Source organism: Marmota flaviventris, chromosome 10 (genome assembly GCF_047511675.1).
Source record: "Marmota flaviventris isolate mMarFla1 chromosome 10, mMarFla1.hap1, whole genome shotgun sequence".
Lineage (NCBI taxonomy): Eukaryota > Metazoa > Chordata > Mammalia > Rodentia > Sciuridae > Marmota > Marmota flaviventris.
Genome location: NC_092507.1, coordinates 95,426,030 through 95,445,516, shown reverse-complemented (window position 1 = coordinate 95,445,516; position 19,487 = coordinate 95,426,030). Strand labels below are relative to the sequence as shown.

General features: G+C 35.9%; 1 protein-coding gene across 1 annotated transcript; it reads left to right on the top strand.

Moving 5' to 3' along the window:
* The first annotated feature begins 382 nt into the window (after positions 1 to 382).
* LOC139707396 (rho GTPase-activating protein 29-like) lies at positions 383 to 18,912 on the top strand. The gene is given in 9 exon segments (XM_071618634.1): positions 383 to 677; positions 7,611 to 7,748; positions 8,306 to 8,496; positions 8,762 to 8,899; positions 11,994 to 12,030; positions 12,033 to 12,216; positions 15,015 to 15,333; positions 15,456 to 15,564; positions 18,059 to 18,912. Coding segments are annotated over 9 exon segments (2,265 nt in total).
* Positions 18,913 to 19,487: the final 575 nt, after the last annotated feature.

The following is a 19,487-nucleotide window of genomic DNA, read 5'->3' as shown; positions in this document are numbered from 1 at the left end:
AGCCAGTAGAAGTGGGTGACACTAGGCTGGATTGTAGGGGAAAAGTGTAAAGAAGAGTGAGACAGAAGGAAGAAGTGGAGCAGGGAGAAGCAGCTGAGAGGTGAAGGAGGGGGCCTCAGGGCCTCTGATTTCATCCCCACAGGAGGTGGAAACTGCAGGTGCTGGATTTGCGGAATGTTCCCCAGCACTTCTGGAAGACATGGTCTGGAGCCATGGTCGATGCCTGCACATCAGAGGCCATGAAGAAGAATTGAACATTAAACATGGTCCAGCAATGGCAGGTAAGCCACCCTTGAAGGTAGTCATAGACTTGTGAATCACAGAAAGGCCCCTGGATGAATTCCAGGCCCAGTTGTTCCTGTGGGTCACAAAGAGAAGGGACATGGTACACCTGTGTTGCAAGAGGCTGAAGATCTTTGAGAAACCCACTGGCCACACCAGGAAGGTCCTGAGATTACTGCAGCTGGACTCTGTCCAGAAGGTGGAAGTGCACTGCACCTGGGCACCCTCCACCTTGGATGCTTGTGCTCCTTTATTGGGCCTGATGAGCAACCTGAGGAAGCTGCTTGTCTCCCAGGTCTACGTGCCTGCCCATATCTCCCCAGAAGACCAGGAGTGGCTGCTCACCCAGCTCACTTCTAAGTACCTCAGGATGGACTGCCTGCACCACCCTGAGGGTAGAGACTCAAGCTTGGATTAGACAACTCCACCTACTGAAAGAGAAGAGAAGAAAACGGAACTCTGAGAGTAATTTGTTGTTTGTTTGTTTTGTTTTTTGTTTTCTTCTCTTCCTTTTTATCCTCTTTCTTTCTCCTCTACCCCTCCTCCTCTGGTCCTCACAACCCCAACATATGTGCAACCAAGAACTTTGTATGAAATAGAACTTTAAGAACTGAGTCCCCAGCATAATATCATATAGAGGAATTGCATAAGACCCCCTTTTATATTTCTCTCTCTGTGTTCTCTTTTTTCTTTTTATTTTTCTTCCTCTATCTCTCTTCCTCTTTCAACCTCATAATTTTTACTTCTTGTAATTTTCTAAATACATATATGTGTTGTTTTTTGCATTCTACTGTCCTCCCACATACTTGTCTCCCCTAAATTACCTCCTGTCTATTCTCCTGCTACTAACACTCTTGATTAGAGTTCTCCTCCATATTTCCTAAGATTTATTAACCCCATTTCCCTCACATCTTTCCCTGTTAATATATCATCAGTCACCTGATCCCCAGTTCTCTGTCCACCGCCAGAAAATGTACACCTTCTATGATATTACTGATTATATTTTAAATTATAATTGAATCCAACATTACTAGACATTGAGACTAACAGTAAATGTCTTAATAGCAGTAATTTACACATAGGTGATGTATTGTTGATATTGGGAATTGTCAACATTGTCCTTCCCCACAAAGGAGGGATCTTGGAATATACAAGAACACTACAAATCTATAGGATAAAAGCAATAACACCAGTCCCACAGAGCAGGAAAGAAATGCCAGCAACATGAAAAGACAAGGGAAGAAAATACCAGAAACAATTGAAGACACACATCATTAGAAGAATTATCAGAAAGAGCAGAAAAAAAATGACAGAGAAACTTTTCAAGATTAACATTATTCAGATGTTTTGGAATCTCAAATAAGACATTAGACAACAAATACAGACATTGAAAGATCACTTTGACAATGAGCTACATAAACAAATCCAAGAAGCAAAAGATCACCTCTACAGGGAGATTGAGGTATAAAAAAAGAAAGAAAGAAAGAAAGAAATCCTTGAAATGAAATAAATAATAAACCAAATTAAAAACACAAATGAGAGCATCACCAGCAGAGTAGACAACTTAGAAGATAGGACATCAGGCCAGGAAGACAAAGTCTATCATCTTGAAAAGAATGTAGCAGCACAGCAAAGATGATAAGAAACCACAAGCAGAACATCCAAGAAATATTGGATAGCATAAAAATACCAAATTTAAGAGTTATTGGGATAGAGGAAGGCACACAGGCCCAAACCAAAGGAATAAGCAATCTGTTCAATGAAATAATATCAGAAATCTTTTCAGAAATGAAGAATGAAATGGAAATCCAAATCCAAGAAGCCTACAGGGCACCGAAAATGCAAAATCACAAAAAACCCACACCAAGACACATTATAATGAAAATGTAGAACATTCAGGAAGAGGAGAGAATTTTAAAAGCCACAAGAAAAAGGAATCAGATTACATATAAGGGAAAACCAATTAGGATAATGGCAGATTTTTTTTAACACAGTCCCTGAAAGCTAGAAGATCCTGGAAAAATATATTTCAAACTCTGAAAGATAATGGGTTCCAACTAAAATATTGTACCCAGCAAAACTAAGCTTCAGATTTGAAGAAGAAAGAAAAACTTAAATGATAAACAAAAGTTAAAATAATTTACACCTAGAAAGTCAGCACTACAAAACATCCTTGGCAAAATATTTCATGAAGAGTAATTGAAAAACAACCATGAAAAACAGCAGAGGGAGGTAGTACACTAAACGAAAAACTAATCAAAGAGGAAACCAAGTCACGTTAAGTAACAAAAATAAATAAATATGGCTGGAAATGCAAAACATATCTCAATAGTAACCCTAAATGTTAATGGCTGAAACTCACCAATCAAAAGACCTAGGCTAGCAGATTGGATTTTTTAAAAAAATGATCCAACAATATGCTGCCTACAGGATTCTCATTTGATAGGAAAAGACACACACAGACTGAAGGTGAAAGGTTGGGAAAATCATACCACTCACATAGACTGAGGAAGCAAGCAGGGGTCTCCATACTCATATCAAATAAAGTAGACTTCAAGCTAAAGCTAATCAAAAGGGATAAAGATGGACATTACATACTGTTCAAGGCAACCATACACCAAAAGACTTAACAATCATAAATATCTATGCCACAAACAATGGTGCAAAAATATTCATCAAACAACTCTTCTCAAGTTCAAGAGTCGAATTGACCTCCCAGCACAATAATCTTGGGTGTCTTTAACCCACCTCTCTCACCACTAGACATATCTTTCAAAAAAAGGTAAATAAAGAAACTGTAGAGTTCAATAATACAATAACTTAGACTTAACTGACATATATTGAATATATCAACCAGCATCAAGCAGATACACTTTCTTCTCAGCAGCCCATGGATTTTTCTCAAAAATAGACCATATACTATGTCACAGGGCAACTTTTAGCAAATACAAAGGATTAAAGGAACTTCCATGCATTTTATCAGATCTTAATGGAATAAAATTGGAAATCAACAACAAACTAAACATTAAAAATTCTGCATCACATGGAGACTGAACAATATGTTGCGGAATGAACAATGGGTTACAGAAGGCATCAGGCAGACAATAAAAAATTCTTAGAGGTAAATGAGAACACAGACACAACATATCAAAATCTCTGGGACACTATGAAAGCAGTACTAAGAGAAAAATTCATTGCATGGAGTTCATTCCTTAAAAGAAGAAAAAGTCAACAAATAAATGTCCTCACACTACACCTCAAAGCCCTAGAAAAAGAAGAACAAATCAGCAACAAAAGCAGTAGAAGGCAACAAATAATTAAAATGAGAGCTGAAATCAATGAAATCAAAACAAAAGAAAAAAATTGAAACAATTGACAAAACTAAAAGTTGGTTCTTTGAAAAAATAAATAAAATTGACAGACTCTTAGCCATGCTAATGAAGAGAAGGAGAGAGAGAACTCAAATTACCAGCATACGTGATGAAAAGGCAATATCACAACAGACCCTACAGAAATACAGAAGATAATTAGAAATTATTTTGAAAACTTATCCTCTAATAAAATAGAAGACAGTGAAGGCATTGATAAATTCCTTTAGTCATATGATCTGCCCAGATTGAGTCAGGAAGATATACACAACTTAAACAGACCAATATCCTGTGAAAAAAATGGAAGAAGCCATCGAAAGAATACCAACCCAAAAAAGCCAAGGAACGGATGTATACACAGCTGAGTTCTACAAGAACTTTAAAGAAGAACTAATGCAAACACACTTCAATGTATCTCAGGAAATAGAAAAAAAGAGAGAGTACTTCCAAACTCATTCTATGAAGCCAATATCATCCTGATTCCAAAACCGGATACAGACACTTCAAAGAAAGAAACCTTCAGACCAATATCTCTAATGAACATAGATGCAAAAATCCTTGATAAAATTCTGGCAAATCAAATATAAAAACATATCCAAAAGATTGTGCACCATGATCAAGTGGGATTGATCCCAGGGATGTAAGGTTGTCTCATCATACAGAAATCGAATAAATGTAATTCATCATATGAATGGACTTACAGATAAGAATCATATGATCATCTTGATAGATGCAAAAAAAAAAAAAGCATTTGACAAAAGACAGCACCCCTTTATGTTCAAAACAGTAGAAAAACTAGGGATAATCAGAACATATCTCAACATTATAAAGGCTATCTATGCTAAGCCTCAGGCCAATATCATTCTAAAGGTAGAACAACTGATAGCATTCCCTCTGAAATCTGAAAAAAGTCAGGGATGCCCTCTCTGACCACTTCTATTCAACATAGTTCTGAAAACACTGACCCAGATCAATTAGACAGAAGAAAGAAATTACAGGAATAAATATAGGAAAAGAAGAACTTAAACTAGCACTATTTACTGATTATATAATTCTATACATAGAAGACCCCAAAAACTCCACCAGAAAACTTCAAGAAATAGTAAATGAATTCAACAAAGTAGCAGGATATAAAATCAAAACCCATAAATCAAAAGCATTTCTGTGTACCAGTGACAAATCCTCTTAGCAGGAAATGAGGAAAACTATTCCATTCAAAATATCCTCAAAAACAGATACTTGAGAATCAACTTAACAAAAGATGTGAAAGAACTATACAATGAAAACTACAGAACCCTAAAGAGAAAAATAAAAAGAAGACCATAGAAGGTGGAAAGATCTACCTTGCTTGTTTATGAATAGGCAGATTAAAATTATCAAAATGACCATATTACCAAAAGCACGATACAGGTTCAACACAATTCCCATCCAAATCCCAATGGCATTTATCATAGAAATAGAAAAATGCAATCATGAAATTCATGAAAAATAAGGAACCCAGAATAGCTAAAGCAACTCTAAGCAGGAAGAATGAAGCAGGTTGTATCCCTATACCAGACCTTAAACTATACTACAGAGCAATAGTAATAAAAACAGCATAGTATTGGTACCAAAACAGGCTGGTAGACAAATGGTACACAATAGAGGACACAGAGACTAACCCACAAAATTTAAATTATCTTATATTAGACAAAGGTGCCAAAAACATGCACTGGAGATAAGAGAGCATCTTCAACAAATGGTGCTGGGAAAACTAGAAATCCATATGCAATCAATAAAATTGAAACCCTATCTCTCACCATGCACAACACTTAAATGGATCAAGGACCTAGGAATTAAACCAGAGACTCTGTCTCTAATAGAAGAAAAAGAAGGCCCTAATCTTCACCATGTGGGACGAGGCCCCAACTTCCTTAATAAGATTCCTATAGCACAATAATTAAAAAGAAGAATCAATCAATGGGATGGATTCAAACTAAAATTTTTATTCTCAGGAAAAGAAACAATCTGTGAGGTGAACAGAGAGCCGACATCCTGGGAGAAAATTTTTACCCCTCACATATCAGATAGAGCACAAATCTCTAGGGTATATAAACACCTCAAGAAGCTAAGCACCAAAAAAAAAAAAATAATAATAATAATAATCAATAAATGGGCCAAGGATCTGAACTGACACTTCTCAGAAGAGGATATAAAATCAATCAACAAATATATGAAAACATGCTCATCACCTCTAGAAAGCAGATAAATGCAAATCAAAACTACTCTATCATCTCACTCCAGTGAGAATGGAAGCTATTATGAAGAAAAACAACAAGTGTTGGTGAGGATATGGGGGGAAAACGTACACTCATACATTGCTGGTAGGACTGCAAATTGGTGGAGCCAGTTGAGAAAGCAGTATAGAGATTCCTTGGAAATCTGGGAATGAAACCACCATTTGACTCAGCTATTCCTCCTCTCGCACTTTACCCAAAGGACTTAAAAACAGCATATTACAGGGACATAGCCACATCAACGTTTATAGCAGCACAATTCACAATAGCTAAATTGTGGAGACAACCTAGATGTCCTTAGATCAATGAATGGATAAAAAAGTGGCATTTATACACAATGGAATATTACTCATCATTTAAAAAGAACAAAATCATGGCATTTGCAGGTAAATGGATGGCTTTGGAGAAGATAATGCTACTAAGTGAAGTCAGCCAATCCCCAAAAGACAAATGATGAATGTTTTCTCTGATATAAGAGGAGTGACTCATAGTTGGGTAGAAAGGAAGAGCATGGGAGTATGAGATTAATTCTAGATAGGGAAGAGGGGTGGGAGAGAAAGGGAGGGGGAAGTGGAATAGCAAGGATGGTGGAATGTGATGGACATCATTATACAAAGTACATATATGAAGACTTGAAATGGGTGTCATCATAGCTTATTTACAAAGAGAGATATGAAAAAATGTTGTTTATATGTGTATTAAGAATGTAATGCAAAAAATATCGTACATGTGTAATGGCATAAACTGACATGAACATACTTTATATCCATAGATACAAAAAATGTGCTCTATATGTGTAATAAGAATTGAAATGCATTCCAGTTGTCATGTATTAAAAAAATAAAATCAATTTTAAAAAAAGAAATAGCTTCACTAAATACATGAGAGTCTACTTTTGGATTCTATTTTATTCTGTTGATTTAAATGTCTCTTTCTAGGCCAAATCTCAAATCTTGAATCCTGTAGGTCTACAGTGAATCTTAAGCAGTCTAAATTCTCTAAAATTTCTTTGGCTCTTCCATATCTTTAACATTTTCATATAAATTTTAGAATCAACTTGTTAATTTCTGCATAAAAACGTGCAGGGTTCTTCCAAAATCCTATATACTCAGCAGTAAAAGAGAATAAAATCATGGCATTTGCAGATGAACGGATGGTGCTGGAGAAGATAATGCTCAGTGAAGTTAAGCAATCCCAATGAAACAAATGCCAAATGTTCTCTCTGATATAAGGAGGCTGATTCATCGTGGGGTAGGGAGGGGAGAACAAGGGAGGCATAGACCAACTCTAGAGCAGAGGGGTGGCAGGGGAAGGGAGAGAAAATTGAGTTAGAAATGATGGTGGAATGAGATGGTCATCATTGTGCCAAATACATGTATGGAGACAAAAATTCGTATGAATATACTTTGTATATGAGCAGAGATGTGAACTATTATGCTCTATATGTGTAATATGAATTGTAACACATTCCACTGTCATAAGTGACTAAAAAAGAAAAAAAAATGTGCATTTTATAAGAGATCGAGAAATGAGATGTTTTTTTTTCATGTTAGAAATGCAAAATAATAGCTTTTTGTAATATATAAAAAATCTCAAAGTCTAAAAATTATTCCAAGTATAATATCATGTGGTATAAGTTTTTTGTCATTTTACCCTTCTTACATACTAACATTTCTGTTGTAAGGACCCAGTTCCCTTGGAACATTTCAGCAACCATTAATGGCAAGAGTAGCTGCCACCCATAAGTTCAGAAAATGGAGATTTCCCACAAGATGTAGATACTGTGAATGCATTGTCATATTCCGAGGTGTTAAAAGCAAAGAGGAAAGATCTTTTTGGAATCACAATTTTTCATTTTGCTCTATACTTTTTTGTTATGATCTTACTTATTTGGAGACGTGTGTGTGTGCATACACACACACACACACACACACACACACACACACATATATATATATATATATATATATATATATATATATATATATATATATATATAAATTTTTTGTTTGTACTCCTGAGAACTAAATTCAGGGTCTTGTGCATGCCCCACAAGCACTCTACCCATTCTTAAAATTGTGTTTTGAGATGGGGTCTTGCTAGATTGGGCTGGCCTTCAACTTGTGATCTTCCTGTTTCAACCCCTCAAGTAGCTGGAATCATAGGCATATGCCATCACACCTGGCTCTGCCAGTACATTTTTCATAAAGTCCCACAGTTTATTTCTAGTTTTCTACTTTGTTTTGCTGTTAAATGTAGTTCAAAAACCACAAGTAATACTTTTTAACTTATTTTTGTCATTATTAGTCTGCCTGTACTTTGCTTAGTTGTGAATAATTTTAAGGTGTGTCAATCATCTTTCAAAAAACATTTTCTTTTAGTGTCTTCTTGTCTGCCATAAAAAATGCATGGTAAACTTAGCCATTGTTTGCAGACATCAGAAACTTCAGGGGAAAACTCACTTATTTAGAGCAGAATTCTCACGCATTGCCAAAAAGGAGCCAGATGGCATTCTTTTCATAATAAAAATGTGTTCTACAGAGATTGAAAAGACAGCCTTGTATTTAGAAGTATGTTGTTAACTCTTAACACTCTAAAAACATAAATGCCTTTTTTGATTTGTTTTAATGAAAAAGAGACTTTAAGAAAATCAGCACTCTTTCTTTATAATAACTGAATTTATTCATATTTATTTGGAAAATCTTTATTTATTTGATTCAACTTTTTAAATACCAATAAAAATTGAAGTAGATCCATCAACTCTGTTTAGATGTCTGTATTTAGCCCTTTGTACTAAAGTAAAATATTGCATACTGTTTTTCTTTTCTCTTCAAGGGTATTTATCGTGTCAGTGGCAACAAGGCAAAAATGGCAAGACTGTGTCAAGCTCTGGAAAACAGTAGGCATTTAGTAGATCTGTCCCAATTTACTTCACACAACATCTGTGAAGTGTTAAATTTACACCTTTAACAGGTTAAATTTGTATTCTAAACCTATCATCAAATAAAAAGAAAAAATATTTTATATTTCATATAAATATTGCTCCCCCAATTATTCTAAGATTTTATAATGATGTACTTTGATGTGGATATATTTCCATCCAGTATTCTGGCCACTCCATGAGCTCTGCCAGTTGTGAGCACTTTAGTTCTTGGAACTTTTCTTTATTTTTATTGCCCATTTCCCCACCCATCCTCTCTCTTTGTAATTTGCACCTGAAGCTCTTATTTGGAGATGTGTGTGTGTGTGTGTGTGTGTGTGCACACATACACAACACACATATAAATATTTATAAATTTGTTTTTTGTAATCCTGGGAATTAAAAATTCAGGGTCTTGCACTTGCCTGGCAAGCATATATGTTCTCTACTTCCCTTACCTTTCCTGTATTGTTCTTTTTTTCTTCAAAACCTTTCTAAGACATTTCCTTGTCTTTTTCTTCTTGACTAATGTAAATTACTCCATTTGTGAGATCATGTTTTGATTTTCAAGAAGTGTGATTTTTCTATTCCTTTGATAATATTTTTAAAAAGATTATATTATGCTTTCTATTGTGGATATTCATCGATTTTTCTCATTAAGTGTTCTTTTCTCTATTTAGCCTCTAACCTCTGTAGAAATGCAATGTCACCCTCATATATAACATTAAGTTTTTTATAGCAACATAAAATTTAAAAATTAGGTGAAGAAAATTTTAATATATCATTTAACAATTTGAATATCTAGTGTTTTAAATTATGAGGTATTTTGTTTATTTATTTGTGTTGCAGATCTTCTTCTTTTAAATATGGTATCTATTTTTCATTTAGAGCACATCTCAATTTAGATCAGTTGCATTTCCAGTACTCTTTCACCATATCTGACTGGTTGCCAGAATATTGACAGTTTTAGACCTTCAATTTGTTCTTTTTCTAACCGTTTTGATTTTTGTCTTTCATGGTGTCTAGTTATGTTAAAGTTTGGACTTGAAATCGCATTGGAAGCACTTGAACACATCAAGGCTTTTTAAAAACTTTGAACTTTACTATAAAGTGGTCTAGGTGGACTGTTTGTTATATGCCTAACTACATTTCTCTAGTTCCCTGTTCTGGCACTGGTGTGATCCTTCCAGGAAGGCATTTTTTTTAATTGTACATGGACACAATACCTTTAGTTTATTTATTTATTTTTATGTGGTGTTGAGCATCAACCCTAGTGCCTCACACATGCCAGATGATTGCACTACCACTGAGCCAAAGCCCCAGTTCCCCAGGAAAGGGTTTTTTCCTTGCCTAGAGATACAGTACCAATACTGTGGGAGCAAGGGTGCCTAAGATGACTGTAGGATCTGTGTTTTCAGTGTGCATATACCCAACAAATCTCCACTGGAAGACAATTACCTCTCTGTGCCTTATGTTTGGCATTGCCTCAATTCAGAGAGCCTCTGTATCACATTGCTCAGAGAAAAAATTTCCAGTGTTTTAGGAAGGAGATTGCTCTAGTACATGGAGTAGAGACAGGATTCTATAGAGAGCTAAGCTTTCTCAGCTAGCCTACATGCAACCTAACCCAAGATCAACCTAACCTAAACCTGGTAGTGATTGTCCATGTCCCTTTAGGATTCTGAAAATCATGTTGAGTGACAAAGGGTAAACTCTCTTGTAAATGCTGCATCAGGACTTGTTCATCTGCTCTTCTACTTGTGAATTTTGTTGCTTTTTGTTTTCTCTATTTTCCTAGTCCTTATGAGCCTACAGTATCTTAGTGGGGTTGAAGGAGGGAAAGAAATTAAGTATAAATTGCTGGATCTACAATGTTAGCCCAGAAAAGCATTGATAGCTCTTTAATCACATTTTACAGACACCTCAACTGAGAAATGGAGGTTGATACCTTTGAATGATTGTAAGTCTCATAATGTGTCATCCTTAATCTTGTTTAGTCAGTCAGGGAGAAGAGATGAATAGGATTCAATATAATAAACTTGCATTCTGTTGAGAAATTTTGTATGTCTAAGAATTTCATTTGGAAAGTGTGCTCAGTTCTTGCAATAGTGTCAGAGAGTAGCCTTTATTTGACTCATTGACCTAAAGCTCCAAGAGTTAAATTGACTTGTTTCAGATATCAGAGTGGTGAAGATAGAAACTGATCACAGGGAAACACCCTAAATTGCCACAAATATTATAGGACATCAGGTAGCTAAATGTTCACTGAATTTTCTATTGTAGATCAGTAGAAACATTGAAATTCTTATGGCAGTGGATATTTGTTGTAAGAATTTTTTCTTTTGATCTATTCATTGCAAATCAGCCTGTTTTAAAGATTCATGAGATGTTGACAGTATGGTTTTGTAGGTCATATTATCTTGTGCTGATCTTCATTCATGCCCAAGTAAAATCTGGGCCCTGTAGCACTTTGATATTTTTACCCCTTACTCATAAAATCCATGCCTTTTCTGATTCATTTTATTGATTTGTGCACTATCCTATGTTTGTTCCAGTAAAACAGCTGAATATCATGCTATTTGAGAGGCAGATGTTAGTATAATGTGTTTAGAATAAAGATTAAGACTTTTAAAATCCTATCATAAAGCTTAAAGTTTAAAATTCATTTAAAGTTTAGAATTTCACTCATTATCTATTAATTTGTTACTACCATAAATAAAATTTATAGTCAAGATTTTGATTTGCTTTCTAAGTCAATTCCTTACCAAACACATATATTTTATGGGAAGGGATGAAGCTCAGTACTAGAGTGCTTGCCTATCATGCTTGAGGCCCTACGTTCAATCCCCAGAACTGAAAAAGAAATAAATAAATACAGATTGTCTTTAGATTTTGTAAATCTAAAGGGACATGCTAAATTCTTTGAGTAACTCTCACTTACAGTTGACTATAAGAAAAAAAAAAGTTGATTTTTTTCAAAATATTTATTTTTTGGTTGTAGCACGATGCAATACCTTTATTTTATTTATTAATTTTTATGTGCTGCTGAGGATGAAACCCAGGTCCACACATGTGCTAGGCAAGTGCTCTACCTCTGAGCCACAACCTCAACCCAAAGGTATTTTTAATATAATTTTATTTCTTTAGCTACCAGAACCATTGGTTTTATTCCAATGGTACCAGGAATTGCAAATGTCATTCAACAGATTAACCAAGAACAGGACACAAAAAGGGACAACTATGAAGACAACACATACCGAAATATGTGTATGGAAATCAACCAAATTCTTCTCAAAACCAAGGACCTTCTAAGACAATTGCCACCATCCAATTTTAACACTCTACAATACCTTGTCGTCCATCTTAAGTGGTAAGAATTTTTATACCATCTTAACCATTTTTAATTGTACAGGGCAATAGTATTCAGTACATTTATATTGTTGTGGTATAATTTTCAAAATGATTTTTAGGATGTTTTTATTATGTGTTGGGAAAGGGAGACATTGAATATATGTTCATTCAGCAAACATGGTTCTCTCAGACGCCTCCTGTGTGCCAGGCTCTGGCTGGGGAGACTAGGATGAAAACACCGGGTTTCTACTATTTGTGGGCTCATCATTTTGGGGAACAGACCTGTATATAACCACAGTATATCATCATCCTTTTTCTTTTAGCTGTGCACAGCTTGCAGGCATGCATAGAAAGTTTTGGGGGTAGGGATAGAGCAGAAGAGGCAAAAGCCCTTGAGTTCAACTTTAAGAACTGTGTGATGATTTGGTAGAGAATATGCAGAACAGCATACTAGGCAGAGGGTAACAGACATGGAGACACAAGAAATCATTTTGCATTTGGAAAATTTGATTACATTAGGATACAATATAGCAAGCAGTAGCAGGAACTGTGCTACCCTTCCTAGAAGCCTGATAAGACAATCTTACCTACCTGGCAGATGAGTTGACCATATTGTTTCTGTATTCACTAAAGAACTTGGCATCAGGAATTTTACATATTCAGATTTGCCTGCTAGACCTTTCTGACAGCAATTCAGATCTCCTTTTTAACATTTTGTTTAAATGTATTTTGGGAGGGGCTGGAGATTTGGCTCAGAGGTAGAGCATGTGCAAAGCCCTGGGTTCAAAGATCAGCACCACATAAAAATAAATAAATAAAATAAAAATTTAAAACATATATGTTTTTTTTAGTTTGAATCAGTTATACATGACAGTATAATGTTTTTAATCCATTGTACACAAATGGAGCAGAAATGTTCATTTCTCTGTACATGATGTAGAGTCACATCTCATGTGCCATCTTACATGTACCTAGGGTAATGATGTTTGTCTCATTCCACCATCTTTCCTACCACATACCCCTCCTCTTCCTTCCCTCCCCTGTGGCCAATCAATGTTCCTCCAGCACCATACACCCAATTATGGATCAGCATTTATTTATCAGAGAGAATATTTGGCTTTTGATTTGGGGGGACTGGCTTACTTCATGGTATTCACTAACTCCATCCATTTACCTGAAAATGCCATTATTTTATACTCTTGTAATGCTGAGTAAGAGTCCATTGTGCATATATACCAAAGCTTTTTTAATCTATTTGTCTGTTGAAGGCCTCAAATTATTCCATAAAATAGAAAAGGAGGAAACCCTTCCAAACTCATTCTGTAAAGCTAGTATCACCCTAATACCCAAACCAGCCAGAGACATATCAAGGAAAGAAAATTTCAGATCCATATCCCCAATGAACATAGAGGCAAAAATTCTCCATAAAATCTGGCAAATCACATACAAAAACATATGAAAAAAACAATCAAGTTGTGTATTCCAGGGTTGCAAGGTTGGTTCGACGTACAGAAATCAATAAATTTAATTCATCACACCAATATACTTAAAAAGAAGAATCCTATGATAATATCAATTGATGCAGAGAAAGCATTTGACAAAACACAGCATCTTTTCATGTTCAAAACATTAGCAAAAGTATGAGTAGTAGGAACATACCTCAACTTAGTAAAAGCTCTCTATGCTAAACCTAAGGCTAACATCATTCTAAATGAAGAAAAACTGGAAGCATTCCATCTAAAAATTGTTCAACATAATCCTTGCCTCTCTAGCCAGAGCAATTAGATGAAAGAAATTCAAAGGAATACTAATAGGAAAAGAAGAACTCAAATTATCATTCTTTGCAAATGATATAATTTTATAGTTGGAGGATCCAAAAAACTCCACGAGAAAACTTCTAGAATAATAAATGAATTTGGCAAAGTAGCAGGATATAAAATCAATACCCATAAATCAAATGCATTTCTATACATCAGTGATGAATTCTCTGAAAGACAAATAGCAAAACTACCACATTCACACACACACACACACACACACACACACACACACACACACACATATATATATATATATATATATATATATATATATATATATATATATATATATCACAGCTTCTTTACCCATACATAAGGCGAGTATCATCCTGATAGCTAAATAAGGAAGAGACAGATTTCCTTAGATAGTCATAGAAATAACAAGCTGAGAGTTTTTGAAGTAAAACCAGAACATTGATGGTGGCCATAGAATAGAGAGATGTTCATGAGAAACAGTCATCTAGGCTAGAAAACTAGCTGTGGTGGCTGGGAGTGTGGCTAGTTGTAGAACACTTGCCTAGCACATATTAGACACTGGGTTTGATACTCAGCACTGCATAAAAATAAATAAATAAAATAAAGGTATGTGTCCAACTCTAGGTAATTTTTTTAAAAAAAGAAAAATAACTGGGCAGTGAGAGAGAAATTGACAGTGATGTTTCAGTTTCCAGTATAAGAAATGGGGAGTATATCCCACATACAAAGATGGAGCAATTTTTAGGGGTATTTTTCTTCCTTCTGCTACTAAGAGTTCAGTAGTTCCTTCTACTTACATGCATTTTATCCTAATATAGTACTCTGAAACTCAATTTGGTGTGTGGTAGGTATCATAATGAAACAAAGAATTCTTTCCCTAGACCCCCAAACTTGACCCTTGACAAACCCTTTGTAGTCTTCTACATCCTGAGTTTTCTTGACCCTTCTCAAGTCATAGTAAACTACCATTAAGGACCTCTATAAGGCAAATCTCATACACTTTATGTGTTCTTCTTTTCAGGGTTGAAGACCATTCTAAAGAAAACCTAATGAACTCAAAAATGTTGGGGTTGATATTTGGACCCTGTCTCATGAGGCCCAGGCCTACAACCATTCCTGGTACCATCTCCTCCTCCCATGCTGCATATGCCAATCAGGCCCTGTTGGAAGAGTTCCTCATTACCAATGCACAGATGATCTTCGATGTGTCCCTAGAGCCACAAAATGTTCCATGTAGTACTTATGTTGTTGAACCTCGAGTGGGTAAAAGCCCTCCTTCCAAACCTGTAATATCAACAGAACATTCCCCAAAGTCAGAATATTTTTCTACAAACAAGTGAGTTTTGACCATTATACAATTACATTAAATTTGTGATGTTTTTGTTAACAAGTTAATAGTCTTTGAACTGTTTGTTTTGAGATATATTTTGCTCTTAGTTTAAAACTTTTCTTGTATCAATAGGATATCCACACTGCAGATATTGAAATTCAAAATTTTGAATTGGCTACATCATCTGAGGAATCAGAATGCAAGCAAAATGCATTGGAAAAATGGGATGCATGACTCATTGGTGAGTGGTCATGTAACATATATGTTTGCATATTTCAAACCTTGCCAAGAAGTCGTGATTAAAAACCAAGGTGAGGGCTGGGCTTGTAGCTCAGTGGTAAAATGCTTGCCTCAGCATGTGTGAGGCCATGAGTTGGATCCTCAGAACCATATAAAAACAAATAAATAAAAATAAAAATATTGTGTCCATCTACAATTTTCATTCTTTAAAAAAGGTAAATTAAGGTTGGTTCAAACTTCAAGGTTTTATTAGTTAACTTTGCTAGCCATTGAGAAAGTTTAACGAATGTCATTTAAATGAATATCATGCTTTGTTTCTTTCTTGTGAAAGATATTTTGAAATTCATAAATTATTTCTGTTCTCTTTCTGAAATTTGTTTTCACCTTTACTTCTTTGAAATCAATTAAAGTCAAAGGAGAAAAAAGCTGTACTTCTGAAACTCAAAAAAATAGACTCCTAAAGTTTTTTGATATCCCTTTACCTGTGGCCTAACTTTAGCACATTAAGCACACATGTCTTCCATTTTCTTGGCTCCAGTCTTTTTGTTCACTGTTCTTTGATCATTTTATTTCAGTGAATGGTTTCTGGTAAGGGGGTTGAAAACCTTCCATTCATTTCTGCTTTAGTAGAGCTAAATCCAAATTTTTCAACATATAGCAATATATGTTAAATTTGACATATTAAATTAATGAAATATCAATGAGTGTAGCCTGAGAAAGTCTGAAAACAAAGACAGTCCACTACCTCTGCAAAGAAAAGCACTGAACTCACTGATTCCATTTATCTGATTTGATCTTATTAGCATTTCTGTGCTATGAACCTTGGCCTCATTTAAGCCATAGCTAACAGTCTCAGCAAGGTAAATAATACCAAGGGTCATATCCCTAAATTATTGTAGATTCAGGATTTGAACCTCATCCTGTCTCATTCCTAAATGTAAACTTGTTTTGCAGTCCAAGAAAATTGGATTTCCAGGTAGGTATAGTAATAACAATAAATAATTTTAAAATATTTGAAGTTTTCATTATATACCAGGTATTTCTGAGCCTTTTCTTTAGTAGATCATTAACACCACATGCCAACATATCTCCACATAGGAGTCTGTCTTGACACAAGAAGGCAGGTAGGGCTGATGCACTAGATTTGCCCAGGGCAGAACTGGAGCAGGAGCTGAGCCAGCACCCAGGCCGCTGACTGCATAGCCTGCACTCTTCATGGTGCTCGAAGTTCTGCAGGAATGTAAATACGTTCTGGTGTTTACCATCCAACCACAATGGCTCAGCTCCCTTCTATCAATGTGGAGAAGGACCCAGGACCACAAATCATATGAGCACTGCCTGGGAACCAGAGAAGAGAGCCCAGCAGCCTCAGGTGAAGACGAAGGTCAGATGAGATGATGACTTGCAAGTGATGCTGGTGTGCACCTGTCTGCAAACCACTGCCCAAGGATATGGTAGAAGGACAAGGTGGCAGGGATGAGGACAGCGGGCTATGAACAGGGCCATTGGAAAGCCGTCAGACCACTGGCAAGGCACACAGGTTTCTGATGTTTCCCAGGAGGGAGATGAGGATCTTGGCCAGAGGGCTGCACCTTTCTAGTAACAGGAGCTTCTGGGGTACATTCAGCAAAGACACAGTGTGAGGAGCTAGGGTTCTAGGTGAGAAAACAGGGACCTTAGGGCCAGACTAGAAAAGAAAGAGAAGGAGTTAAATCTGGAGTCTTCAGGACCAGTAGCACAATGGCAATTTTGACAGCTCTTCAACCTTCCTTTGACCAGAGGATGTTGCCATGTATTAGTGGATTAGCTGGGAGAGCATCCAAGTCCTCTCTGGTGTGTTGCCCTCTGTATGGAAAGAATGTATCTGGGAAGCAGATTGATTGACAGGAAAAGTCCTTGGGATTCAGGACATGGCTTTGGTGGGTGTACAGAATAGTGTTACTGTTGTAGAGTTACCATTGTCTGCCTATTGAAATCAGGAATGTTCTAACCCAGAAAATAATCATTCATAGATAGTATATTAAAACAAGTTACTGGGCTGGGGATGTGGCTCAAGCGATAGCGCGCTCGACTGGCATGTGTGTGGCCCGGGTTTGATCCTCAGCACCACATACAAACGAAGATGTTGTGTCTGCCAATAACTAAACAATAAATATTTAAAAAAAATCTCTCTCTCTCTCTCTCTCTCTCTCTCTCTCTCTTTAAAAAATTTTTAAAAAAAGTTACTTCAGGAAGTGTTCTTTTTTAAATTTTGTGCTTTGTAGCTAATTGTTCCATTGATTTAGATAAATTTTAAAAAGTAATGCTTTAATTCAAAATGAGCCTTTAATAGTGTATGGATTTTTAATTCCTCTGCATAGATGACTGAGAATATCATGTAGGAAAAAAACATGTAAGACTATATTTTTTGAGAGAGTGCCCATTTATAAATAACCACACTTCCTTATTAACCAAGCTCCATGAAGTTAAAAAAAAAAAAATCTCTTATTTTTCAGATAACAAACAACTTGAATCATCATCCCAAAAGATGGATGATATGTGTAAAACCACAAAACCACTTAGTCTGAAATCTGATGTGGCAAAAAATGATATACAGAGGCCTATGCCAAGCACCAAGATTATACATTTCCATTTGCCTATAGATAGGTTCCATATTGCAAGCTCTCCTAATGAGAGAAACAGCAGCAGAAATGTGGGAAATGTGAATTCAGACAAGTTTTGCCAGAATCTTACTTTTGAAGTACTTAATAGAAAAGATACCCCTACTACTGCTGGTTTCCAATTTAATGGCTTTGATCAGCAGATTCCACAAAAAACTCAGGAACAACAATGTGAACCAAAGAACTTAACTGGCATGAGTGCAGTGATTGTGCCAAGTGCACTCCAGGAAAAAGTCACAATGAGCTTCAGGGTTAGTGGTGACCATTCCAGCGATGCCACACAGCCCAACACGCCAGCCAGTTCAGCAAGAGAGGCACCAGTGAGACATTCCTCTCATTCTCACCATCTTGCTCCTTCAAGAGCACCCAGAATATTGCAGATCCATCTTGGGACCACATTTTACATACCACCTACTCTGACCAGCAAAGTCAGGGTGACTGAGGAGAGACCAGCTTCACCTTCAGCAGCAGTGCCTCCTAGCACAGCTCTTACTCTCCTGAGACATGTAGAGAAATCTGTTCCAGAGGCAGACAGCACATCAGCTTATGTTTTGAAGCCAGCCGCTGAGCCTAAAGAGAACCGTGAGGAGGTTGGCCTGCCTGACATGAATCCAATGTGCCAAGGACTCAGGCTAAAACAAATGGAAGAGTTACAAGACCTTGAAATTGAAATGCCACAGTTTGTGTAGGGTTGTCAAAATTCATTTTTTCTTTTTCTTGTTTCATTTTTTGGTATTGTGTTTCTTTTAGGAAAGAATGTTGTGAAAGAACCCTTTTGTATAGGATGGCCAAAGTGTGTATTTTGCCTATTGGCCTTCTATTGTGTTTGCTAGTCATATAGAATGGTAGTGTTTTAGTCATATAGAATGATAGTGCCTCACTGGTATTGTCTTTAAATTCTGTGTTTTTGAAGTTGTGCATAAAATAAGTATTATAATTTTAAATTTCAAATGATTTTCTCTATAAAATGATCCATGTAAATGTATCCTTAATATATGGTATTGTTCTCAACAAATAGGGGCAGTAGGGGAAAATGAGTTTTATTTTGGAGCAAATCTGGTGCTGATTCATAAAATGCTTCTGAATGCAAGTACCTGAAAAATGTTGATTGGGTATGAATATATTTCTTCCCACATAATGTTCTAGTGCATCTTTGACCATTGTGTTGTTATACTATGTATGGAAGCATTGACAATTCACTTAACTTTTTAATATTTACATAGTGGCCAAAATGCTTGTGAATCTATATTTAACTACTTGACAA